Raw genomic sequence first — 25,480 nt, 5'->3', positions numbered from 1 at the left:
GGAAGGAATTTCTTTAGAGATAAGCAGTGCCTGTTGTGTCGTCTTTCGACTTTCTTTATAATTATATATTGTTAAATGTTTTTTGTGTGCAATAAATGGTTAAATAGATAAAAATAAAGTATCTCCATACCAAATTTCAGAAAAATCGGTTCAGTGGTTTGGGCGAGACGAGGAAATAAACTGACAGACACACTTTCGCATTTATAATATTACGTTATTATAGTATACATGAAACAATATCACAAGATACGTCGTCACATAAATCTCGGGAATTACCGTTTTGCATTGCAAATGCACACAAACGTCTCCGGCTTATTATAATAAGACATTAATCCTCGTTTGCTACACACAGGGGATGCCTGATCCTAAAAGACAACAGAGATACCCTCACATATGCGCAGTTTATGAAGTGTTTTGACGGGAGTTTATCTTTTCATACGCTAAGATCAAAGAGTTTACCAATCAAAATAACAGGGCTATTGAAAAGATAGGAGCTAACTGTCAAAAAATCTGAAATCAGCCAATAGACAATGGTTTACAATATGTAGAGGTTGGTCGCAACTCGCAACCAATATTAAAAAACTCATGAAAATGCTGAAAAAACACTGAAATACTACATACAGTATTCCGACTTCTGAGGAATCACCCTGCTACAATTTTAGAGAATAATACCTTCTAAACTGGAATCGTGGCGGAAGCCAGATTCATTGAAACTATGCAAACTTATACTTGGGTATAAGTGGCGTATGCAAACTTATACGGTCTTACCACAAAAGATTAAACATCTGTTGAACAGTTGTTTTGAGACCATTTTGTACTGAATTTTTCTCTAATCAACTGTTCAACGGGTCTTTCTTTCTAAATCTTTTGTAGTAAGACCGATAATATTTGGGTAAAAGTGGCGACAGGCTATGGACTTTTCTCACTTTCTTATCAAACCATGAAAGCCTTCATTGTTCCAAACAAACATGGAAATAACACTGGAATCGAACACATTTACTTATTTTTATTTATTTACGTTGCTGTAATATTTTGGTACCTTGCGAGCGCGCGAACGAGAGTGTCAGCGCAGTGAAGAGGAAAACGCTTTTCCGCCATCTTCTCAACTTGCCGCTCGTCTTCCGCCGGGTCGCCATTATGACGTCATCAAACTAACTCCGCCATCTGCAAAGATTTAATATGACATTAATTTTATAATATTTAAAAATAGAATAACTCAAAAAGGGCAAAAATATAGTCCGTCAAGAAAGTGAAGAAATTAAAAAGTGGCAACATCGTAGTGTCATCCCTTTTTTTCTTAGATTGATGTTGCCACTTTTTAATTTCTTCACTTTTCTGACAGACTATAAATGCAAGTCCTAAAATTTACTTCGGTTGCTGCTGCAGCTGCTTTTACAGGGTGTAACAAAAATAAGTGATACTACTTTAGGGTGTGTACGTGTTCCTTGTAGAGAGTTCACTGTGACTCGTGGGGAAACTCGTGACGCTCGGGCCCTTGCCCATACAAAAGTGAAAATTTTCGTCTTTCAGCGCTGCTACTTTCACAGTGACTTCTCTACAAGGAACACGTACACACCCTAAAGTATTATCACTTATTTTTGTTACACACTGTATAATCATTTAATATAACATCATGCCTTCTAAGGTCTCTCTATCATAAAACGACTTACGAGAGAACCATTTTTTATCCACAGTATGAAATTTAATCTAGTACGGTCAACTTTCACCATAATAGGCGTAAAAAATCTTTGGTAATTTTAACTGGTTTAATATAAGGTAAATTGCTCATTAAAACCTTGGCGAAAATCTACCAAAAAAAGCATTAAGAAATTGCGAGGCAAGGAAAACAAATCCTTTTGTGAAGAAAGGAAGTAAGCCTTTCAGGAAATACGAAAAGATATACCGCGAAATGACATGGCTTTTAAAAAGCCATAAGCCGGGTAAATCCTTAATGGGATAACCATTAGCCGTTTCAGTGATATTTTATCTGCAGGGTAATAAATAAGAGATTTCAGTCGGCAATAAATTTCAACCCGACCAGCCGGCGTAAACAAAGGCAAATCCTTATGAATTGGACAGTGGGACAGTGGCACATAAGTCCGGGATAGATTTATACTGGGGTTAAGGCATGTAGAAACAATACATTCTAATTTGCAAACACCTAAGACATCAGATGTGTGTGTAAGAATTAATGCTTTGGCATAGAGATACTTTGAGTCCCGGGAAAGGACATAGGATACTTTTTATCCCGAAAAAATGTACGGTTCCCACGCGATAAACGAGTTTTGGCGCAGTTGCTTGGGTCATCTAGGTGTACATAAAATATATGGCTCTATTTTTTATCGTTTCCTCGTAACCAGTACAAATAAAAACAAAAAAAATCCACAGCCGAACATATAACCTCCTCCTTTTTGGAAGTCAGTTAAAAATACAAAACATTTCACTTCTCGTGAAAGATCAAATTACAATTGAGATCAATACAGACGGTCCCAGAACACTCTCTCAAACGTTTTGAAATACGAACCCAAAACAAATTGAATTCTTTTTTTTAATTTCCCCAAAAAACTTTGCAAACAAATCACAAGGAAGTTGAAAACTGTCGTGGAATTTGTAGATTGCTTTATAACTCGCCAACTTTTCACATAAACAACTTGCAATTGTCACAGATAGGGAGTTCTCAACTTTGAGCATCAATCAAACATTTCTACAGGAAAATATTAAACAATCCTGTCGGCTTGGCGTTGGATAGGTAAACTTTTTTCATAAGGATTCAAGTCGTAACTTGTGATAAGAATTCTTATAATAGTATCTACTATGTATTATACTATCGTTACAGTAGTTTCCTGCATTAGGTTTTATAATTTTCAAAAACTATACCTCACTGTGTAAAATGACACATCGTCAGTGGTTACGCACACACATGTATCGAAACTACGCCTTAGTTTGTTAGGCAAGCTGTCGTGCATAATGGCAAAGCTCTAGGTGTTCATGTTATGATTTACAAATTTTGTGTTTTGAAATTTTTCATTTTTATATTTGAATCTAATAATTTTGTAGTAATATTTGATCAAAATATAGTTTAAAAAACCTTTCGGCTATCGCCATGATCCATCATACAATCCATTTAAAACAATATATTTCGATAAAAATTAATTGTGGCTGGAAATGAAATATTATAATCAATTCGATAGCCACAGGTCACAGGGTATAAGTCAAATAATAAATAATTTTGGAGTCGATATTACATAATTAAGGAAGACGAAAAGATAAGACGGAAACTAGAGTAAGTTATGAATTATTGGATTTCCGTATGCAATTCCCTTTCTATAACAATGGCATTTATTAAACATGCTTACTGTATACTAATAATAATTTTATTAATCTCTGACGAAAAAAATGAGTGTTACTTACTTATCTGTCTGTCAGTCGGTGTGTGTGTCTATCCGTGGCATCCCGATTCGCAGCATCCAAACGAGTGGAACGGGTGGAAATTTGATTTAAGTATTTTTTTTAACCGTCTTCCAAAAAAACAGGAGGTTATAACTATGTTGTGACGTCGCAGATATATAAAAATATATTTTTGTTTGAAAGCCAACATGATTATAATTTATAAGTGTTTTAGCAATGTCGCCCGCAATTTGGGCTTGGGCGGGCTCGTAACTATTTCATTAAAAGAGAGCTTTTGTCAGATTTTTAAAATAATCCCCCGATTCAAAACTCTAATATATAACACTTATATTATATTAGAGTTTTGAATCGGGGGTTGTTTTAAAATATCTTATTTCAACATTATCATAAAATACTTTCGGTATAGAATTCTAAATTAAACTAACTTCGGTTGCGAGTTCGCGAGTCGCGACTCTACTACGATTTCATTAATGTTTCTTCTTAAAGTTTATATTAACTTTGGCTATTCCACTTTGGCTCCTAGTTTATGAATAAACTTCCCTGTTACTTATACCAAAATTTAAACAGCGTAACTATTCAATTCATTCTGCCATGCGAATTTTTAATATCCTAAACATTAAAGACAAACCGACCAACAGTTTTTTGCTGTGAATATTTTTGTAAGTAAAGGATTAAAAGTATGACCATAGCAAATTATTTATACAAACAAACTGTAACTTAGAATAGGCTACGTACACCAAGAGATAACCGAGTTTATTGATTCAACAGTAAAATAATATTATTGCTCAACTAATATTTACACTAAATATTTATTTTAGCTGTTCCACTGAATTTAGCGTTGGCAATTCATCATCATCAGTTCATTTATTAAAATAATCGACATTAATATTAATACCCACCAGCTACAGAAGTAGATGTTGCAAAAACTTCATTTTTCAATTTGTACATTCTTTCGGGATGAAAACAAACCTGTCTTTCCACGGGACTCAAAATATTTCTTATCTCAAAAAAATCTCAAAAAATCTAAACTATTTGAGAAGCTTCTTCTAAAACGCTTAAAACCTGTACTAGAAGAAAGAAAATTGATTCCAGACTATCAATTTGGCTTTAGAGAAAAACACTCTACGACTGACCAAGTTCACAAAATAACTGCAGTAATAGAAAAACACTAGAGGAAAATTAAGTCTGCACAACAGTATTTTTGGACGTCGCGTAGGCTTTTGATAAAGTTTGACTTGAGGGACTTATTAGAAAAATTCGGAAACTCCTCCCAAAACAGTTTGCTGATATCCTAGAATCTTACCTAGTGCGAAGAATGTTTAAGGTGAAGAAGAATCCTTGGTCCGGTCCTGTACCTACTTTGTAAAAAAAACTCAAAAGCTAGGTTCATAAGATAAGCACTAAATAAACTAGGAAGGTTCATAAGTTAAATGTTTACTTACCAACAGAATATCTAGACTGGAGAATATTCTCTTTATCAGCCGTAGAGTTCACATTATCTGCTAATTAAAAACTCTCAGAACACTCTGTACGCACATAGTTTATTTTAGACTGATCTTATAAACTCATTAATCACTTCTAAAAGAAACCGCGTCACTTCTTATCTTCCTCTTAACAAATTTACCGAGAAAGTTAACTTTAGAAGCAAAACTTAAAATGTTAAATTATTCTCTAAATTAAAAAAGTTTGTCTTTTGCCACTTCGAGAAATAAAAAAGTTAAATTCAAAAAAGTTCGATCGACGTTCCCGGGCTTTTTGAATCACTCTCCACTCCACGACCTTTCTCGCGCCAAATTGACGCGATACTAAATAGACCGACATAAATTCATTCAACTCCCGGTAAAACTTGTTGCGCTCCTCGCTCCTTGACGCCTCGTATATCTCCATCTCCTTCTTTCGCTTCCGCTTGATGAACCCTATTGAGCTCGTTAGTCATTAATTAATTCTGCATAAGAAAATTACTTTTAATTTAACCGATGCACGATAAGATGTGCTCTGTGCGAGTGTAAATATTCTGACGGTCCATAGATCACAACATGTGGGGTCTCTGAAAAAATGGAGCTGATTGGAAGAAAGAAACATTAAAATTTAATCGACTGTAAAGTTAGTAGGGAATAGTACTAATATAGACTGTAAATTAGTGACTATGTATTTTACCTAAAGGTATACCTAGTAGAGGTGCTCTACTGTGTACACTGTCAATACAATATGTCCTGCACTTTAAAAAGTCATCATAACTTATTTGGAGGCCACAGCAAAGCTTTTAACTCAATAACTCTATCTGCTTATAAGTTATTGCGTGCTCTAACCTCTACAACTATTTATCTTCTTATCTTCTTATATATAAAATTTTCGTGTCACAATGTTAGTCACCGTACTCCTCCGAAACGGCTTTACTGATTTTTACCAAATTTTATATGCATATTCAGTGGGTCTGAGAATTGGCTACTGGGTAATTTTTATATTAACAAATGCACTTAGCATTTGTTGAATAAATAATAGTAAATTATTACAACTCGAGACTGACGGCGACCATCGTTTGTGCGACGGGATAGCGATGGACGTTGCCATGGTGACATACTTATTTAGTCACTTCAATAAAATAATACGGGCGAAATACTTTATATGGCAAAGAAACGTTTGCCGGGACAGCTAGTACCTCTATATTATATATTTCTTCAGAAATTCTAATAATATATTCGTTTTCCTATTTTCCAATTCGTCAAGATAGAGATCTAAAACGAATCACGATCACGACTTCGAAAGACCCTTGCTGACGAAAATAAATATGGCTTCGTGTGGAAAAAGTTTTCCTTATACAGAAAAAGTAATAGTGAGTGCTTAGTCAAAATGCATTCGCCAGATTCGATCCAGATTCGATGCGCTTGGTGGATTGCGCTCTAACACTTGGCGATGCGTTAAGTCAAATTCCATAGACATAGATCCAGATCCAGATCTAAGGGGGGGCGAGCCAGGCATTTTCCCATATACTATTAACCTAGTCATTAGCCACCCACCACCCAACTTTTAGAACTTTACCTTCCAACCTTTTCCAATCTATATATTAATATATTGTAAAGGGCGGCGAAAATGATCTTCGCTCGGAGCGGCTAAATATCTAGATCGGGCCCTGCCCATACATTTTTAACATCTAAGTTCGCTATCGAAACTAGTGACTGCATTCTAGTGACTGCATTTTGACTACGGGTACTGATCCAGCGATCTTTTAGGGCGGACAATAGAAGGCGGGGGCGGGGGCGAGGGCGCGAAAAAGTTTTCTTCCGGAAACTGAAATTTACGATCTCGGATCTAAGATATTTCCCGATAGCGGACATTGGATTTATAGCTTTAAATAACTGAAACTTACAAAACTCCTATCGATTCTATATTGAGATTGATTTTATTGGTTACTCGCTACTCGGTAGAGTTTATTGCGATGTACCTCGATTCTTCTTTCTTAATCCAACATTAATGCAGCTTTGACTCAGTGCGAAAAGTATATTATATTATACAACATATAACCATTATAGATGATGTCGTAAAAAATGATGTTAAAAACTACTCTTCCCATAATGTCGAAATCTCGACAAAACTCGATAAAAATGTGTTATTTGGATGACAGATCTACACGAGAAAAAATGTATGTCATGTTAGGGTCAATAGAGATGAAGAGACAAACCATCAAACATCGAGAAAGCATGTAGACAAAATTTTCTCAGGCGCACTGGTCTTCCACGAATATATATTCAAGACTATTATATGTATTAAATAAATTAGCCAAATTGGTTCAACTTTTTAGCGAGATTTTTTTAATTAAATTATGAAGAAAGGTGTTAACTGTTATATGAGCGACAAATAAGAATAGACGTAATTTTACATACTTTAATAATTTTACAAAAGTACTTATATTATACTTACTAGCATAAATTAAAAACATCTTAGGAAAGTAGGCACTGTAATACTGTGTACAATGCAAAGAGCATCTCTAGAAGAATCACCAAGTTGTATTTAACGATGTTTACATAGGGCCGTTTCTGAAGAAACAATAAAAGTCTGATTATGAATTAACATTTGCGTCCCTTGTTAGCGACTACCTGAGTGCTGGCGGACGATCGAGTGCTCTCAAAGAGTCAAGTGACCGTGTTATCGCACAACAAAAGCACTTCCACTCCACACAATAAGGAGCATAATTGAATATATAATTAAATTTCGGCGCCCCGTCAAGTATGGTGAAATTCAAAACGAATGTTTAGCGAAATTGGCTGCAAGAGTTTTTGCATTTGAAGCACTTGAGAGCGGGTAGAATAGATGTATGTTTTTGCACAACTTTTTCTACGTTCACATGATCAAAACTCAAAAGCATTTAGTTTACTGTGGATGATGGGCTATTAGAGCTTTTACGAGGACAGTGGACTAAACATAAATGATAAGTTCGTTGGGACACGGACGTGAGTGATTTTTTCTTAAATCGTTCAAATCAGTGTTTGTTTAGGGAAATTCATTTTATGGAGTGGATTTCCCTAAAAACTATACTAATTTTTGTGGCATATATGGCATCTCGGAGAGCCCATGCAATGGGAGTTGACCCTAAGCCGTAGGTCTATAAACTAATTTTATTATTAAACTAATACTTAACTACAACTTTTTGTTTAAAGTTTTTTATTGATTTTTGTTTTACTTACATTATTTTATTTTTATTTATATTAAGTATATTTATTTTTTAAGCCAATGCAGGTAGTCACTTTTTTATTAGCCAAAGCTGTAAGTATAAAAAGTTTAATGCTTCTATGCTAAAGCTTTTGAACATTTTTGGCACACAATCGTGCAATTGTGCAAGTTTAATTGTGTCTGGTGACTGGTTGTCGGACACCCAATGCATACAGAGCGGTTCCATGAATAAATTTTTATCCGTCCGTGTATTTTCCAATTGGACTCTCATCTAACTGAATTTCACATCCAGCCAATTTGATATTGATAGCGGAAAATATTTGCATACAGACAAATTAAATGTAAAGTTTTGAAACTAAATGTGTTGATTTTATCAATATGAATGATAGTTAATTAGTTTGTATAGAAAATGAACCCATCAATCCCATGAGAGCCATGCTTCTGGACCGAATGGGCCGGCTCGACCGGAGAAATACCACGTTCTCACAGAAAATCGGCGTGAAACAGCGCTTGCGCTGTGTTTCGCCGAGTGAGTGAGTTTACCGGAGGCCCAATCCCCTACCCTATTCCCTTCCCTACCCTCCCCTATTCCCTTCCCTTCCCTACCCTTCCCTATTCCCTTCCCTTCCCTACCCTCCCCTATTACTATTCTATTCCCTCTTAAAAGGCCGGCAACGCACCTGCAGCTCTTTTGATGCTACGAGTGTCCATGGGCGACGGAAGTTGCTTTCCATCAGGTGACCCGTTTGCTCGTTTGCCCCCTTATTTCATTTAAAAAAACCCTTGGAGGAGGTGCTACACTGAGTTTAAGATTGAATGTAAACAAAAAATAAAATGTTACGAAATTAATGTTACCACTCGATGGACATTTGAACTTTGAAGACGAGGGATTCCCAAACTTATTTTGTTCACTGCGCACTTTGAGAAGAAATTATGTTGTAAATGGGGGGGCCATTGTTTTAATTTTAAATGCGTCCAGATTCCTGAATCCAGATAAAATAAAATCAGGGGCGTCTTTCCCTTAGGTGCAATGTGTGCGGTGCACACGGGCGCCGCGGTCCTAGGGGTGCCGAGCGCCGCTCGCACTCGGCGCGCGCCCACGCTGGCCGGCCGCCACGGCCCACGCTTTATTGACCAACGTAAAAAGAACTCCAGTTTGCAAACATTTTTGTGTAATATCCGAAGCTCTTCTTATATATTTTGTAGAATTACAGCAAAGCAAGGCGTGCCATGAGCGGCTCGGCTTTTGCAATGTAAATTTTATAATCTTTATTTTTCAACGTGAAATGAACCTTAAAACACATAGGTAAATGAAGATTATATTATTTTGTGCAATAGTCCTATCGCTCGTTTTTTCAAAATAGGTAGTGGGAGGATTTGGATTTAGATACAAAAAGCACAGTGTTCTAATTTAGAAAACAAACTGTGCCATGCTGGCTCTTCGGATGTAGAGAAGTTAGAGCTCTTCAATGAAATCGAATAATGAAATCAAATTAATACCGATGTTGTGTGTGATGTGATGTTTAATAAGTATAGAACATGAAATTTAAAGTAAAATTGAAGTACTTAAGCGATATAAAATTTACGTTTTGGGGTTAGGCTTGTTAGGGTCAGTCAATACTCAAGAGCACATCATGGTCAAAACCGAAAAAAACTTCAATCTACAAACAAATAACAATAGAGTTTGTTATCTATTTTATATTGGAGAAATTTGACAGTACCTATGTGGTAACTTGGTGTGCTGTTATAGTTCGTCTGGTGGAACGAAAGAAGCCACCTCTTAGAGTCCTCACCGGCCGGACAAACTGTACTTTTACTTTGTACCAATTTCATTTTAACCGCGCGCGCGCTTTTTAGGGGGCGCTAGGGTAATGTTTGCACACGGGCGCCACATGGGCTAAGGACGGCCCTGAATAAAATTACAAGCCTCTACACAACGCCCCCATTTTTTTTCTGGGTCCCACACCCTTTAGACCAGGGGTCACCAAATGGTGGACCGCGGTCCGCATCCGGACCGCCGACCCATTGTGTGCGGACCTATCATTTCTGAAGATGAACTTCTTTAAAAATAAGTTTCGCTCTCGACTTACTGATAAACATCTCCAGGATATCAATAGCTTGCATCAATTTCACTTCAAAAAGCTACAAAAATTGTCACCTTTCTCATTGATATTATGTAAATAAATACCTTTTTTCATATTTTTTTATGTGTGGACGGCGAAGGTCATTCCATTTCTTAAAATGGACCCCGAGCGAAACTAATCGTTGACTGCTTTAGAATTTCAGCGCCCACAAGAGGGCGTTATCGTCCACTTTGAGAAAGTGGATAACTAACATTTTCTCACTATTTCCCATATAATTATTTAAAAAAAACCATTGTAACTTAATTACCTACTTCAACGTCATCAGCTGGCTCTTCATAAAATTCACATTTTATGAAGTGCCAGTTGATGCATAGCTTTTATCGCGGGCTTTGAGCGCAGCGATCTGGAAATTCGGTAACGAAAATCGTCTAACATCGTTTCCGTTCGACAGACTTGGACACGGTGTTTGTGTGCGTGCGACTAGTGACTACACGCATACGTCATGCGCAGGCCCCCCGTAAGGGCTACTGGCGCCTTTGTTCAAAAAAAGGATTTTGGCGCCCCTTTAAGCAAATTTTTTGGGATTTTGGTTTTGGCGCCCCTAAAGATGGCAATTTGGCGCCCCTAGGGGATGGCGCCCGTGTGAATTGCACACAAATATGGTAGCGGGGGCCCTGGTCATGCGTGTAGACTGTAGACTAGTTATTGCTACCACAGGTTTTTTTTTGGAACGAAGTTCCTTATCGCGCGTTCGGCATAAATCTGAAGGCTAGACAGAACGGTATTTGACCTTGATTTGACCTCAACACTTTTTTATTAGTATCTGCATGTTAGGGGCACAGGGCGTTGATAGAAAGTATTCTTGTGCGTCAACTAGATGACGTTTTTTTTTTAATTAAACAGCGACGCGTTGTTAGTATTCCTGGGCGTCAATAGATAGCGTTTTTTTAAATATTTTTTTGAGTGTATAATATGTATACAGGTTTTTTAAACATAAGAAATAACTTCGTTCCATTCGGGTGTCTCTTGACACCTCTCAAGTTTTTTTTTAATTTTAAATCATTCTCACGGTCCTAATCGATCAAAGACACTTTATCCACTTACGTCTTCAGTTATGTAGGTACCGAGATAGGCACATCTTTAATTAGTACTTAGTTGATACAATCTAATATTATTTACCAATTAAAGTTCTTCTCGTCAGGGCCCCCGTAAGAGCTACTGGCGCCTGTGTGCAAAAAAAGGATATTGGCGCCCCTTTAGGCAAATTTTTTGGGTCCTTGGTTTTGGCGCTCCTAAAGATGGCGATTTGGCGCCCCTAGAGGATGGCGCCCGTGTGCATTGCACACATTGCACATATGGTAGCGGGGGCTCTGCTTCTCGTCTCGTTTCAGTGAACGCTATAAATTCTAAAGCTTCTTGAGCTGTGTCTTCTACACGTTTTCTAGTTGTAGCTCTGCCATAAAGTGACTACCTCTAGTGTGGCTCAATGGTTAGTGTGTGGCAGCTCAAGCCGGGGGTCGCGGGTTCAAATCCCGCTGACGGAACAAAAAGTTTTCAATGTTCCTGGGTCAAGGATGTGTACTAAATATGTGTATGATTTAATAAAAATCTTAAATATATGTATGTATAGTATAAAAGTATTAAATATATTTCCGTTGTCTGGTACCCGTAACAGAAGTCCTTCAGGTACTTAGCACGGGGCCAGACTGACGTAGTGTGAAGCGTCCATAGATATTATTATATAATCTCTCCTTAGTTTACATAAATCCTGTTTCAAAAACACAAAATATCTTACATTTTTGAAAAGCTATTTTTCATGAATTTCACTATCCCAGCGCGTCTTTAAATCAACATAATATTATGTAAAAATATTCCTTTATCGCACGGCAACTGGCAGTGATTGATGAGGGCGGCACTACGATGTAATATTAGGCGCTTTGCAGACGACGGGGCGGGGCGAGTGACGTTTTTGTATGATAGAAGCGTTAGTTCCTATCCAATCCAGTGGGATTACAAGTGTAAAGTCCAAGAAGAAGCGCCCTTGTGTACTGCGTACACAAAACTTGTGCACTAAAATAACTTTTCTTTTAGATTAATGCATTTTAAAAATTCACCAAGTAGATAAAATGTAGGTACAAAATGTAAATGAATAAAAACGTCGTCACTATTAAAAAAACTTATTACAAGTTTTACACGCAAGATGAAAAAATACAACATTTCGACAATCATAGGATATTTATTTATTATACAAGCACCTATTTACATAAATATTTAATACCAGTGATTAGGAATTCTATGCCAAAACAACAATATGTACAGTCAAACATGAATATTGAGTTAAAAAAGATTTTAAGACACAGGGCCTCTATCATGAGCTCTTAAATCCATTCACTTTACGTCCTTATACTTACTGTATAAGGACGTAAAGTGAATGGATTTAAGAGCTCATGATAGAGGCCCAGGAATGTGTATTTGACTGTATCAAGTATTTTGAAGATGATTGTAGTTTTTTCATTTACTTATATTAAAAACTAGTTTATACACCATTTCTTTTATTTAAAGTGTTTAAAATTAAATAAAAGAAATCGCGAGTAAAATTATTTATTTACTAATAAAGTAATAAATATCAACACACACCTACTGAGTTTCAACTGGAATATAAGTAGATGCAAATATGGACAAATCCAATATTTTAGATTGATAGATTGATTTTCTATTTTTCTAGCTGTAGTGTGTTGAATTTGATTAAACTTTAAAGCGGATTTATTTTTTGTTACATGCGGAGATGTAATCGAATACTTAAACCTAATACCAATCAACTCTATGAATCAAAATGTTATTCCAGTATCTGATAAGTCACAGATAAAAAAGTTATTAACGTTCCCGGTTCAAAACTTTAAATTCGGTTCGGAATTTAAAAAATTGAAAAACAAATCCGCTTGTCTATGTTCGTTTAATACGGCGACTGCTTCTGTTTCATGACGGCCTGCACGCACTTGGCCATGGTGGGGGACGCGCGGGAGATGGCGTCAGTCATGAAGAAGTCTTCCAGCTGCTTCATCTGGACGTCTAGCTTGCCGGAGACGGGCTTCTGCTGGAGGCTCTGTTAGAGAAGAAAATATTTGTAATATAAATCCATTCTGTACGATAACAGAGCCGATGATATTATTTAGGTAATTTACTAAAATAAATTTAATTTGAGATTGTACGGGTTCTTTAGCTTTTTTTATAGAAATTAAAAAAATAAAAATGTCAAATGTACTGAACATTTAATTTTTATGTGATTTATTTAAGTGATAAATAAACATAGTGACAGACATAGTGGTAGTGTAAATGAGAAACTATGACTGTGTTTGTTGCTGTTATTTACCCATCTACCGGACAAAATTTAGCAATCCTTCGTACACATGATTCTGGTAAAACGGTTCCTCAATTTTTGCCAATAAGTGTTGTTGCAGAGCAGATACATTCTACCAACTCTTCGAACGGACTACCATAATTAGGTAATAGGTATAGCTCCAACCTGCGCCAACGCTCGCGCCTGCGCGAAGTAGTTGTTGTCGTTGACCTCGCCGTACTGCACCAGCGCCGGGCTCAGCTGCGCCATACGGTCGCGGAGTTCGTCCAGCTTGTCGTACGGCAGCCGCACGCCGACCACCTCGGAGAGCGCTCTGAAATGTAGGCATAATTAAAGTTGGGTTGGGTAGTTTGATTGATTTTTCCCTATTATAAAACGTCATGTTAGAGATTAAGTGAAAGACGTCAGAATCTCACTTAAAGTTTAAACGCAATTTCATTATGTAAGCCGAATTAGTCGATACTAATTCGGCTTACATAATGAAATTGCGTTTTGCGAAAGACCGCTAAAACCGAAAAAGGTTACGATTAACGTTTTGCGGTTTTTGCGGTCTTATTGTAGCAAAATGTAGCAAATAGTTGTAACTATTAACAATAAACACAACCAATAGTGAAATATACCCTGACATAAAACTCTTCTCTATTTTATTTTATTTTATTTTATTTTAAAGGAAAACTTACAGCTAGTACAACACTGTGATGAATAAAATATGAAAAAAAAGACAGCAATAAAAATGATAGCATATCTTTGGATCGTCAGTATCACTAATGTCACAGAATATATATTAGCAGTAGCAACAGATTTCCCACTCGTGAAACCCGTTTAAAAAAATAACAACTCATGCTACGATACTATAAAGTTCAAATTCCGACCGCGTAGTGCTAGGTGCCTACAATTATATTTGCCTACATGTCCGCTCTCTTTCTATCGCGTAAGAGTTACCCTTTCTGACGAAATCAAGATTGTCACCTTATAGAAAATAAAATAATCTTCTTTTATAATTACTATAGCTACTAATTGCAAACTTTTTTATAGTTATAATCAAATTTTAGTAACCCAACGTATATTTTATAATAGTTTTATATTCGATTATAGTGTAGGAGCTGGTCAGGAATTTTTTACAACTTAAACATAGTAACTTGTGTTTATTTATGTGTAGTATGCGGTTTGTGTGTAACAAATTGGTTTATTTGCTATGTTTGTATTTTTTTTTTTTTTGTATTTTAAAGTCTTAAATTACTTTGTTGAAATATTTCTTTCACTTTTTTCAATTGTTCATATTTATCCGATTAATAACGATTCTGTCACAGCGGTTAACTCAGTACGTAGATATATGCGACGATAAAATCTAGCGCGCGCGTCGTGCGAGTGGGATAGGCCTGGTAATGTGCAAATTATTATCATAAACTAAATTAGCTTGTATCAGTAGTATTAATTAAAGAAATGGTCTGTTTTCTGAGACTTCTAATATTAGTATTAAATAGATCTACGTCGGTACTTTGAGATGCCGTATTGTACGCTTTGCTAGCTCGCCCGATGTACGCATTTTGCCGGTAGGTGGTAGGGCCATATGGAACATGTAGCAGTTGACGTCTTCTGAGCGAGCCGGAGGGGATTTTGAGCATAAATGAACTTACTAGTTCCGGGCAATCAATTGAACCACTGAATATTTTGAAGAACAACGACAAGTCGGCAATGTTTCTTCGTTCGGCGAGAGGCAAGATGTGAAATTGTTTGCATCTTTCGATATAGTTAGGTAGGTGGGTATTTGTCTTGAACTGTATGAATTTTAAAAACTTTTTTTGAATATTCTCAATCCTATCAATGTAGGTAGCGTAGTTGGGGTTCCATACGGTCGCATATGGCCCAGCATGTGGTGTGAATGAGGTAACGTGTGTGAAATTTTCCATCACTCTTGCACGCACGCTCGTACGTTCAAGTATGCACGCACGTACGTTCACGTACGCCCCACCTATCCCCGTGCACGCTACACACTACAGCCGTCCCTATGCCACGCACGTGGCGCTACACTACACCCGTCCCTCTCACACGCACGCGGCGCTACACTACACCCGTCCCTCTCGCACGCACGCGGCGCTACATACACCCGTCCCTCTCGCACGCACGCGGTGCTACATTACACCCGTCCCTCTCACACGCACGCGGCGCTACACTACACCCCTCCCTCTCGCACGCACGCGGCGCTACACTACACCCGTCCCTCTCGTACGCACGCACCTCAGTATCTTCCAGTCCTCTCTGGCGCGGCCGGGCGGCGTGACGGCGGGCAGGGTCTGCTGCGCGCGCCCCTCCGCGTTCACGTACGTGCCTCGCTTCTCCGTGTACGCCGCGCCCGGCAGGACAACGTCCGCCATGGCCGCGCCGCTGTCGCCGTGGTGACCTGTTATATTCATGTTTTTAGATCATTAAAACACCTATAGGGCATATTCGCATCGCGATGTCATTGTTATTATGAGTTTTGTCGCAGATATTTGCGTTGCGAATTCGCAATTATGTGTGGGAGCCCATGTTATTGACCACGAAATCCACCCTTTAGTTGATTATCATAAGGTCGATCGTACAATTTTCGTTGCCCTTATCTACGTGTTTATGATAGTAACTAGAGCCATAATTGAGCGGTCCTATGTGTGAGAGTTATAGTTTCATACTTTTATGACGTATTTCTATGCTACAGATAAAGAAATATAATATATTACGCATTATGTAAATCTCAAAAACTTAATATTCATACACAGCTAAACCAAGCTGTTTCCGTGCTGAAATCATGATTTTAGTGTTTCTGAATTAGATCTCAAACATAGATTGACAACTAAAAGAAACAGATGAATCATTATTACCTTGGTATATGACCACGCAGTCCTTGGGCAGCTGGTCGCGCGTGACTACGCCACTGTCGGCGCCCAGCAGGTACACGACGCGCGCGTCCTTCAGCGACGCGCCCACGCCCGCGCGGTAGCCCACGTCTAACGCCGCCACTGCTGATGCCGTGCGCTGGAGTACGTTTAGCACCTGAAGAAAGTCCTCAATTTAAAAACACATGTGTGATTACTACGACAAGACAATATTGTTACGGACACACAGAGCCATCTAGCAGCAAACCAGCGAAACTGATCAGGGGACACACTACACATAAATCCCCTACTCGAAACTAGATGGCTCTAGGTGGTACATGCTCGAGCCTCCTAGAAAGTTCCCACACTTGTTTACTTGTTTACGTGAATCGGGCAAGGAACTTTCTGGAATTCATCTCGCCATATAAAAAGCCGCAGGTAGACGGCCCGGCAATTCAGTTCGATTCGAGCGATCAACAAGGCGACTTCGGAGTGAAATCAAGTGATCAATAGTGTGTGAACCAGTGAAACCTGCGACTTGGCTACGACCTAGGCCAGTGATAGTGCTTAGTGATTGGACCTAGTGATTAGTGTTTGGACCTAGTGTGTGCTTGTGTGATCTAGATTTAGTGAATAAAATCTTCAAGAGAGTCAGCAGGTCTTTCTCTCCAATTCCTTCGAACCCTAGCACGTAACAATATGCATAACTTTATCTTGCATATAAGCGGACTTATGATCACCGCACACATATCAACTGGAAAGGGAATCGTCACTTTATCGCTTCGTCGAAAACAAGGGGGGTGAGCCAAGATCTTTTCGTTTTCGCTTCGTTATAGAATTGCCGATCAAAATGTATGGAACGGACACAAGCGTTCGTTAATATGACGTTGACGTTCGAGTCGAACGTCAACGTCATATTAACGAACGCTTATGTCAATTCCATACATTTTGATCGGCGATTCTATTACGAAGAAATAACGAAAAGATCTTGGCTCACCCGGCACCCCCCAGACTTCAACTCAGCTACGGCTAAGCGACTCCGCGCTTAGTGCTTACGGCTGGCAGACCGCTTAATGTCGTTTGAATACAAGCGTGAATCGTGTTGTAATAAGATGGCCCACGTTTAGCCGTACCGTCTTCTGCTACAACATCACAAGATATAAACTACAAGATCCCACCTTCCACTCCTTATCCTGCAGCTTATCTTGCAGCCTCAGGGATAGCTCCATGGTGTTAGCTAACAGCGCCGCTCCGTCAGCGCCACGCAGCGCATCCGAGCCGAGGATAACCACTGGCCGCTTGGCACTCTCGAGACGCTTGAGGACTTCGTGAGAAGACGTGCCCGAAGCTAAGTCCTTGACGATGGACGCTGAGTCACCAACATGCTGAAATAGGAAAGGGGTATGAAGATTTTTGTATGGAGCCTGGCCGACCTACTGTCCGCTAAATGTGTTTTCCGCGTTCACGAATATTTTTTTCAAAAATGGATAGGCTAACATCAATACAAACAAAAAATAATCTTGGACAAAACTGCGTAAGGTGTCACATTTCGAAGATTTGAGCTGCCAAAGTTGCAATATCTTAAATTGGTAAAACTTTGGCAGCTTATATCTTCGAAATGTGACACTTTACGTGATTTTGTCTAAGATTATTTTTGTTCGTATTGATGTTAGCTATCGATTTTTGAAAAAAATATTCGCGTACGCGAAAAAACACATTTCAAAAACAAGGACAGCAGGTCGGCCAAAATCTTCATACCCCTTTGCATTGTTTGAATGTCAGTTACAGTAGATGAGATAAAATATCCTTTTGTTTTAGTTGCATGTCTATACGCATATGTGCGCACGCATTCACGCAACCGCGTACGCAAATTAATAATAATTTACTGTTTTTACATTACTGTCGACTTTTTGTAAAATTTACATATTATTCCGATTTGCGTATTTTTATTTGCATACTATCCCGATTTGTATAAGATAGCTATGCATCTAGTTTTTAAAGTGTAAACAACTTAAAATATTGCACTTCACAACACATTTTGAGGGACCGCGTGCGTACACGCACGCCAACGCGCACGCAATTATCTTTAAAGTTTTAGACACATTTCATCTTTTTTACTATAATACAATACTTCTATTTCTCTCCCACTCTACCTCTCTCTTTCGCTCACCATGTGCTCGTATGTGAGGTCGACTTTGGGCCCGATCATAGCAACGTCTGTCTCCTTGTGAATGAACGCTTTACGGATGCGGGCGTTGAGCAGAGGCGCCTCGAAACGCACGTTCGTGCCTATTAGAAGTACGAAGTCCGCGTCTTCCACGTCTAGAAGTAGTAAGGACAGCTAAATGGTAAAGATTTAAACATTTTGAAATAGATTTTAATTTTTTTATAGATTTTTGGATCATCACTGATTTTATGTTTTTTAACTAGTCTTTATAGAGTCTTGAGTGACAAACATGAGTTCTAACTTCTACGTAATCATTAAAAACAGCCTACCCAGCTTGTTCATTACATACAACTCATGCTCATCACTCAAAACCTCAGTATCATATGATACTAGGTATATACCTACCGGAATAGAGAAACAAAGGCCTGAGCAAGAGAGATGTCACTATCAGTAACACTGCGTGGTAAAAAGAGACGTGTGATACATGACAGCAGCACTCTTTTTTTGACGTCCAGTCGGCACGTGCCGTACGTTGACAATTTAATCTCATAGAAATCATGTTCAATCATGCTTGTGTAAGTGTATACATACACATATTTTTACACACAGATGAAAACCAATTTCGGTTTCATTTGACAGCTCGAGATTGTTGCTCTATTCCGCTAGGTATATTAACTTTATGGTTAAAACATAAAGGATCCGCACTGTTACTGCTTCATTTTTCAGCAAAATTATCCCCACCTTTATTTAACAACCAACGGAATAACTGAGACACAACAGAAATACTTGAGAAATACATGTACAGGGTGTAACAAACCTAAGTGATCATACTTTAGAGTTTATTTTGTATGAGTTAGCGCCCCAGCGTCACGAGTTTCCCCATACAAAAGTTAAAAAAAAATTTAGTCTTTCAGCGCTGCTACTTTCTCAGTAAACTCTCTACAAGGAACACATACACACCCTAAAGTAATTATCACTTAGTTTTGTTACACCTTGTATAGAACTAGTCGACATAAAGCCAATAATAGTTTTCAATTTACTATGCGTACTCACTAGCGATCTTAGTATTCAGCAGGTAGGACGACCGTAGATCTGTCCCAGCGCCCTCTAGCGGGAAGTACTGTTCGGTGTACACATGTTCCGAGCCCAGACGGTTCACCATGTCCTTGAGTGCGACCAGCGACTCCGCGTCCACTAGATCACCGGCAACGGCTACAAGCTGAAAGTTGACACCGTTATTAGTGTTGTTTACATAGATCATAGTGTTGGTTTCATGTTGTAGAGGGCGCTAGTAACGCTGGATTCCGATGTTGAATTAGCAATAAATAACTGGATTCCGCCACTGGATCAGTATCTGCAAATATTATGTTTAGCCAGCTTGGTGCTAGTCAAAATATTATTGAATGATAATATGGCTCGGAGAGAGGGCCGAATCCTAATCAAAAATTTGGTAGCATGGCTGATGAAAAACAAGGACATGAAAAATTTTGAAGGTAACAATTATTGTGACGCATTATGCGGAGCGTAACAGTAATCGCTGTAATGTAATTTTGTATTGAAGTAAATTTGCTGTATATTGAGATAGTCTGCAACGCTCACACACTATCTTTGTCTCCCCCAGACTAATTCAGTCACCTGTCAACGTCATGGCGACCATCTAGCTCCGTCCCGCTCGCATCTCTCTCACCTTGTCTGGCGGGCAGTCGCGGAGGGCGCGCGCGGCGACCAGCACGGCGTCCTCCCAGTCCACCTCGGTGAGGTTGCCGCGACTGTCGGCGACCATCGGCGTCACTAGTCGCTGTCGCTTGAGCCCGTCGCACGCGAACCGCGACTTGTCCGACAACCATTCCTCATTGATCTCCTGTTGGTAAAAGAAACAATAAGGATTAATATTTTACTATACAATTCTGATGAAATATAAGGAAATAGACTTGTGAAATAGCATCAGAAAAGCACTAATTAAAATACAGGAAAAACATCTATGAAATGACAGGGTGCGGCCAACTTTTATGCGGACAAATTCAAATTTTCTGGATATTTACCTCATTGGTCCTGGGTAGAATACGAAGGACTTCGTTAGTTCGTGTGGTGACCACGATGTTGCTGCCCAGCGGGTCCAAAACATCCACCGAATCAATCTAAAACAAGATTCAATTTCAGCATCATTCATTTTAGTATTGTAACAATCTCCAATTCAAGGTTACATAGTTAATATTAACACTTAACAACTCTTTCACATAATATCAATTTTTTAAGTTGTAGATGTAAATATAGATGTATAAACTAGTAAGTTTAGTTTGAATAGAATTATTCACAATACTTTATTTGAATTGGATTCGGAATGGAATCCAATTCAAATAAAGTATTGGTTCCGAATCCAATTCAAATAAAGTATTGGAACTTTCATCCCAGGTAATGGACGCCCACATGGTCTAGTATTAAGCAATAACCACACAGTAAGTTTTATTGCCAGAGTAAAACAGGAATATTGAATCAATATGCAATTGAACTCACCCTCCTAGTCTCCCAGGGTCTGGCGGCGAAGCTGTAGGGTTTAGACGTCAGGGCACCGACAGGGCACAGGTCAATGATGTTGCCGGACAACTCTGACAGGAACATTTTCTCCACGTATGTACCGACCTATAAATTGGTTAAAGTTTACTAAGGGTCAGTTCACAGTTCACATGGCGCGTCGATGTAATGCAGCTATCCCCAACCCGCGGCCCGCCGGGACTTTATCTGTGGCCCGCGTGATGTTAAACCATTTTGAAATTCACGCCCACCGGCAAAATAATGTAAAGTCGTATTGAAAGACGTGAAATTTTTTCCACTTTTAAATTAGTTATAGTTAATTTCGAAGAATAAAGTTCTTTAACCCTAAAACATTTTTGTTGTGGCCCGTGACACCAAGACCAAGACATGTTTGTAGCCCGTATTTAAAAGAGGTTGGGGACCACGGATGTAATGGGATAGATTTTTAATGATTAATTAATTAATGAGCCTTTCAATAATGGAATAGGCGGCCCAACATCGTGAATGGCGAGTCTCAAATTAATGTGTATCTTTTTTTCTGGTGTGTGTAGTTTATAAAGTTCAGTTTAGAATAGCTCATGGCATTGACACAACATGCTTCAATGTAAATTGGCCTCTATGGTAAGATCGCACTATAAGCAGAGCCACGCAACAAATCACACTACACTGGAAAACCGTTACGTATATTTTAGCCACCGCGTCTTACGTCTAGTATGGTATTTAAATTTAAATAAATTATTCATAACATTATTAACAGGTAACATGTAAGCCTAAGGTTGGGTTGCACCAGAGGTGTGGTTAAAGTTAGAGTTATGGTCAAAGTTATGGTTATAGTTAAGGCTAATTTTACTTTAACCGTAACTTTGACCACAGAATTTGACAGAAGATGTTGCTGGTCCGACAAGGCAACAATTTCTTTATTGAGGAATTCTAACAGGATAATACACAGGCAAAAACCAAATTAAAATAACCTTCTTATGTTAGCCTGTGTAACAACTTCCATAAAAAAAATTGTCATGCATAGTTTTGAGACTTCTTTTGTTTAGAATATTACCTGCATTTCGGTACCCCTGCCAGTAGTACCAAAATCATCAACTCCCGCCACTTCCGAGGCAAACCTGATGCATCTTGTGCAGTGAATGCAACGAGTCATGATGGTCTTAATAAGCGGACCCACATCTTTGTCCTCTACAGCCCTAAAATCCATTAATTATTATTATTTAGTAAAGTATTGGTGGTTATTTCATAGATAAGTAAATTATTAGGACCTGTTTCACCGCTTCCTGATAAGGCTATCCATCAATTAACTTGACAGATCAAGTATGGAGAATCTGTCAAAAAAGTTGTGAATAGCCTATTAGGCGCTTTATCAGAAAGTGGTGAAACAGGCCCTTAGGGTCACAGATAACAGTTGTACCATTCAATCATCTACAAAGATTTTTCTATGGTAATTATTTAAGTTTCCATTCCATTTACAATTGGAACTTTGGAAATTGAAGCTAACCTAACCTATCTAAACAACAAATATTGAAGGAGCAAACAACAAAACAAACCTCTTTCCTGAGAAATGGATATCAGTGAATCTGCTCTTATCTGAACCGAAGGCCATGGACTGGTCCTGGAGATCACATTCACCACCCTGGTCACAGATGGGACAGTCCAGAGGATGGTTGACGAGCAGGAACTCCATAACTCCCTCCCTGGCCTTCCTTGTGAGGTCGGAAGTGGTTTTGACCCTCATACCCTTCATGACGGGCATGGCACAAGCTGCCACTGGCTTCGGAGACTTCTCTACTTCCACCAGACACATCCTGCAGTTGCCTGCGACGGCCAGCCTCTCATGGTAACAGAATCTAGGTATTTCCACTCCAATTGTTGCTGCTGCCTAAAAGTGTTCAGTTAGATTTGTAAGCCATATTATATGTTGTTTTTATTATTATGTATTATTAGCCTAAACTGTCTCACAGCTGGGCAAAAGCCTCGCCCAAAGATTTGCATCTGTCTTAATTGAAAACTATTTAATATATTCATATTTTGTTACTTAATTGAAAATTATTTAAGTACTCAATTCTCGTAGCTACAGTGCTTGTAACTTTGCAATATTATTAATAACCTTCATACATTTAGGACTAAAGAAAAATAAGTAGAAGTAAATAAATTAACATTTCATTAAAATACTTAGGCGTACCTACAAATAAAAGTCCAAGTTAAGGCATTACATCATTTTATTTCATTTATTTTTATGTAAATAAAATCATAATTAAAAATCTATGTATGTGACTTACCTGTAAAACTGTTGTACCATGGGGCACATACACTGGTTTGTCGTCAATGAACAATTCTATGTTCTCTGGCTTCGCCTGTACCTGATCGGCATATTTGCGAATCGCCGCCGGAGCCACCCGACTTGGTGAACTCAACGACAGAGCCCGGGACAGCGGCTGGCGAAGCATCTTCTGCAGTAAACACAACACCTCAATATCCCAATCTAACACTGACCTAATGCTTTAAAAATAATATCCCTTGTATAGCAACTTATAAATTACGTATTACAATATCAAAAATATCTTTAAGACCACAAAACCACAGCGAAATAAAGTGAAAATCGGCTATGTTGTTGTTACATAAGTATGCACTTCTAACCTAACTTTTATTATGAATTTTACAGGTCTACAGCGATAATATTAATTATATTTGGACACAAGGAAATAAAGAATCTCTTACAGTTAACTACGTCCCAATTTATTAAATGAAACATAAAATTGGATCGCAATATTTTTTCGTAAAATTGTCAGAAGAATTGTCATCAATAAATGTCAATGTCACTTTGAAGGTACCGTATTTTGTACCGTATTGATTTTTTATTTTTTAAATCAAGTAGGCAATTGCTTTTCGGTGTTAAAACTTTAAAGTTTAAATCGGTCTTTTTTTATTTATAATACAAAAATTTTTAAAGTTTAAACAATTAAAAGACATTGTAGAAGCTATTAGCTATTATGTTAATAAATTATATCTAACCAATTCACAACATCAATATAATGGAGAAGAATATTTGTGGCTGTCTATCTATAGTTCTAGGGCAATGAAAGTCAACGTTCACCGATGACCGATACTAGTAATCTGTGGATAAAAAAAAATAGATTTCTCTTTCAAAAATTCCAACTTGGAGTGTGAGATTTTTGAGGCAGGTTAACAAAATTAACTAGAAAATATGGCTTTCGGAGACGTAAAAACCCCACAAGGTCTTAAGGAATTGAACGAATATTTGGCTGATAAGAGTTATATCAATGGGTAAGTTGTAATTAAAGATTTAGTCCCAAAAGTTCACCACGTCAACCCTAACCTCTATTTTTAGTACGTTCATCAAGCTTACGAGATAAGGATCTAATTAGAGTTCAAGGGCAAGCTAGTATTTAATTAAGCTATTTACACATTTTAGATATACTCCATCTCAAGCTGATGTACAAGTGTTCGAGGCAGTAGGAAAAGCTATTGCCGCTAGCCTGCCTCACGCGTCTCGTTGGTACAACCATATCGCGTCTTACACACCGGCGGAGCGCAAGTCATGGGCCGCGGGAGTGAGCCCCCTAAGCGCCGGAGGCAAGCCTACCACAGCTGCCCCAGCAAAGAAAGTGGAGGAGGATGATGATGATGACGTTGACCTATTCGGCTCCGGAGACGAGGAAGAGGTAATTGACGTTTTAATGATGGTCATTTGTTCACCCTTGATTTTTTACACATACAATAAAAATATACAACTCTTTCTTTCTCTCTTGACTGTGACATATTTCTTACACAGGATGCGGAAGCTGCGAGAGTTCGTGAAGAGCGCCTCAAAGCCTACGCAGACAAGAAGTCAAAGAAACCCACTCTTATCGCTAAGTCCTCCATCCTCTTAGACGTCAAACCTTGGGATGACGAGACAGACATGAAAGAGATGGAGAAACAAGTCAGAACAATCGAAATGGACGGTCTTCTGTGGGGAGCGTCCAAACTTGTCCCAGTGGGCTACGGTATCAACAAGTTACAGATCATGTGTGTCATTGAGGACGACAAAGTATCTGTCGACCTTCTGACTGAAAAGATCCAAGACTTCGAAGACTTCGTCCAATCAGTCGACATTGCTGCATTCAATAAGATCTAAGCACATGCCATAATTTTTTTTTTTTTGCAATAAATAAAATCATTTTATTATATAAAGTCTTTTATTACATACACCATATAAAATTGCAATGTCCATTCAATTCATTTTGCAGTACTTTTACTTATACTTATAAACTTTGTCTGGACATCCAGTGTCCAAGTCAGCAATAGCTATTTTAATAAACTATAAACATGGGTCATACAACAGATTGCCTAAGGTGCTAACTGCTAAGAAAGTTTCTTAAAAATAAAGGAACTTTTGGAAATA

The 25,480-nt window shown here is 38.3% G+C and overlaps 3 protein-coding genes across 4 annotated transcripts in view; 1 reads left to right on the top strand and 2 right to left on the bottom strand.

The window, feature by feature from the left end:
- The window catches only part of LOC121735165 (reversion-inducing cysteine-rich protein with Kazal motifs), a 72,844-nt gene extending 67,646 nt beyond the window's left edge, over positions 1–5,198 (bottom strand). The window contains exons 1-2 of the mRNA XM_042125846.1: positions 4,851–5,198; positions 1,040–1,164 (exon numbers count right to left, since the gene is read on the bottom strand). Of these exons, the coding sequence (XP_041981780.1) occupies positions 1,040–1,136 (97 nt within the window). The 5' untranslated portion in view covers positions 1,137–1,164; positions 4,851–5,198. The remainder of the gene's footprint in view (positions 1–1,039; positions 1,165–4,850) is intronic.
- A 7,547-nt stretch (positions 5,199–12,745) lies between these two features.
- On the bottom strand, positions 12,746–23,894 carry LOC121735176 (NADH-ubiquinone oxidoreductase 75 kDa subunit, mitochondrial). Of its 2 annotated transcripts, none has more exons than XM_042125861.1 (14): positions 23,794–23,894; positions 23,355–23,525; positions 22,623–22,954; positions 22,124–22,265; positions 21,052–21,177; positions 20,580–20,675; positions 20,225–20,398; positions 19,591–19,756; positions 18,541–18,692; positions 17,549–17,755; positions 16,377–16,548; positions 15,757–15,919; positions 13,684–13,831; positions 12,746–13,263 (listed from the first exon to the last, which is right to left on the bottom strand). In XM_042125861.1, the coding sequence occupies exons 2-14, from the start codon at positions 23,520–23,522 to the stop codon at positions 13,114–13,116; spliced, it is 2,196 nt and encodes a 731-aa protein (XP_041981795.1). In that variant the 5' UTR covers positions 23,523–23,525; positions 23,794–23,894; the 3' UTR covers positions 12,746–13,113. The 2 variants fall into 2 exon arrangements, with proteins under 2 accessions (XP_041981795.1, XP_041981796.1); XM_042125862.1 differs by lacking the exon at positions 23,794–23,894 and adding an exon at positions 23,713–23,731.
- Positions 23,895–24,202: 308 nt separating this feature from the next.
- On the top strand, positions 24,203–25,261 carry LOC121735178 (elongation factor 1-beta'). The gene is made up of 3 exons (XM_042125863.1): positions 24,203–24,360; positions 24,509–24,758; positions 24,869–25,261. The coding sequence occupies exons 1-3, from the start codon at positions 24,281–24,283 to the stop codon at positions 25,211–25,213; spliced, it is 675 nt and encodes a 224-aa protein (XP_041981797.1). The 5' UTR covers positions 24,203–24,280; the 3' UTR covers positions 25,214–25,261.
- The last annotated feature ends 219 nt before the right edge of the window (positions 25,262–25,480 follow it).

The sequence above is a fragment of the Aricia agestis genome, chromosome 17 (assembly GCF_905147365.1).
Source record: "Aricia agestis chromosome 17, ilAriAges1.1, whole genome shotgun sequence".
NCBI lineage: Eukaryota > Metazoa > Arthropoda > Insecta > Lepidoptera > Lycaenidae > Aricia > Aricia agestis.
Note: the sequence above shows the minus strand (reverse complement) of the source record. Positions and strands in the feature narration are given on the sequence as shown.

What these genes read in the sequence shown, in the direction of transcription:
- LOC121735178 (XM_042125863.1), top strand. Translation starts at nt 24,281, where the DNA reads ATGGCTTTCGGAGACGTAAAAACCCCACAAGGTCTTAAGGAATTGAAC. An exon ending in GATAAGAGTTATATCAATGG is followed by an intron (nt 24,361 to 24,508) that starts GTAAGTTGTAAT and finishes TACACATTTTAG; the next exon opens with ATATACTCCATCTCAAGCTG. An exon ending in GCTCCGGAGACGAGGAAGAG is followed by an intron (nt 24,759 to 24,868) that starts GTAATTGACGTT and finishes TTTCTTACACAG; the next exon opens with GATGCGGAAGCTGCGAGAGT.
- LOC121735176 (XM_042125861.1), bottom strand. Translation starts at nt 23,522, where the DNA reads ATGCTTCGCCAGCCGCTGTCCCGGGCTCTGTCGTTGAGTTCACCAAGT. An exon ending in GCGACTGCCCGCCAGACAAG is followed by an intron (nt 19,757 to 20,224) that starts GTGAGAGAGATG and finishes GTCAACTTTCAG; the next exon opens with CTTGTAGCCGTTGCCGGTGA. An exon ending in AGGCGCGAGCGTTGGCGCAG is followed by an intron (nt 13,264 to 13,683) that starts GTTGGAGCTATA and finishes CTTCTCTAACAG; the next exon opens with AGCCTCCAGCAGAAGCCCGT.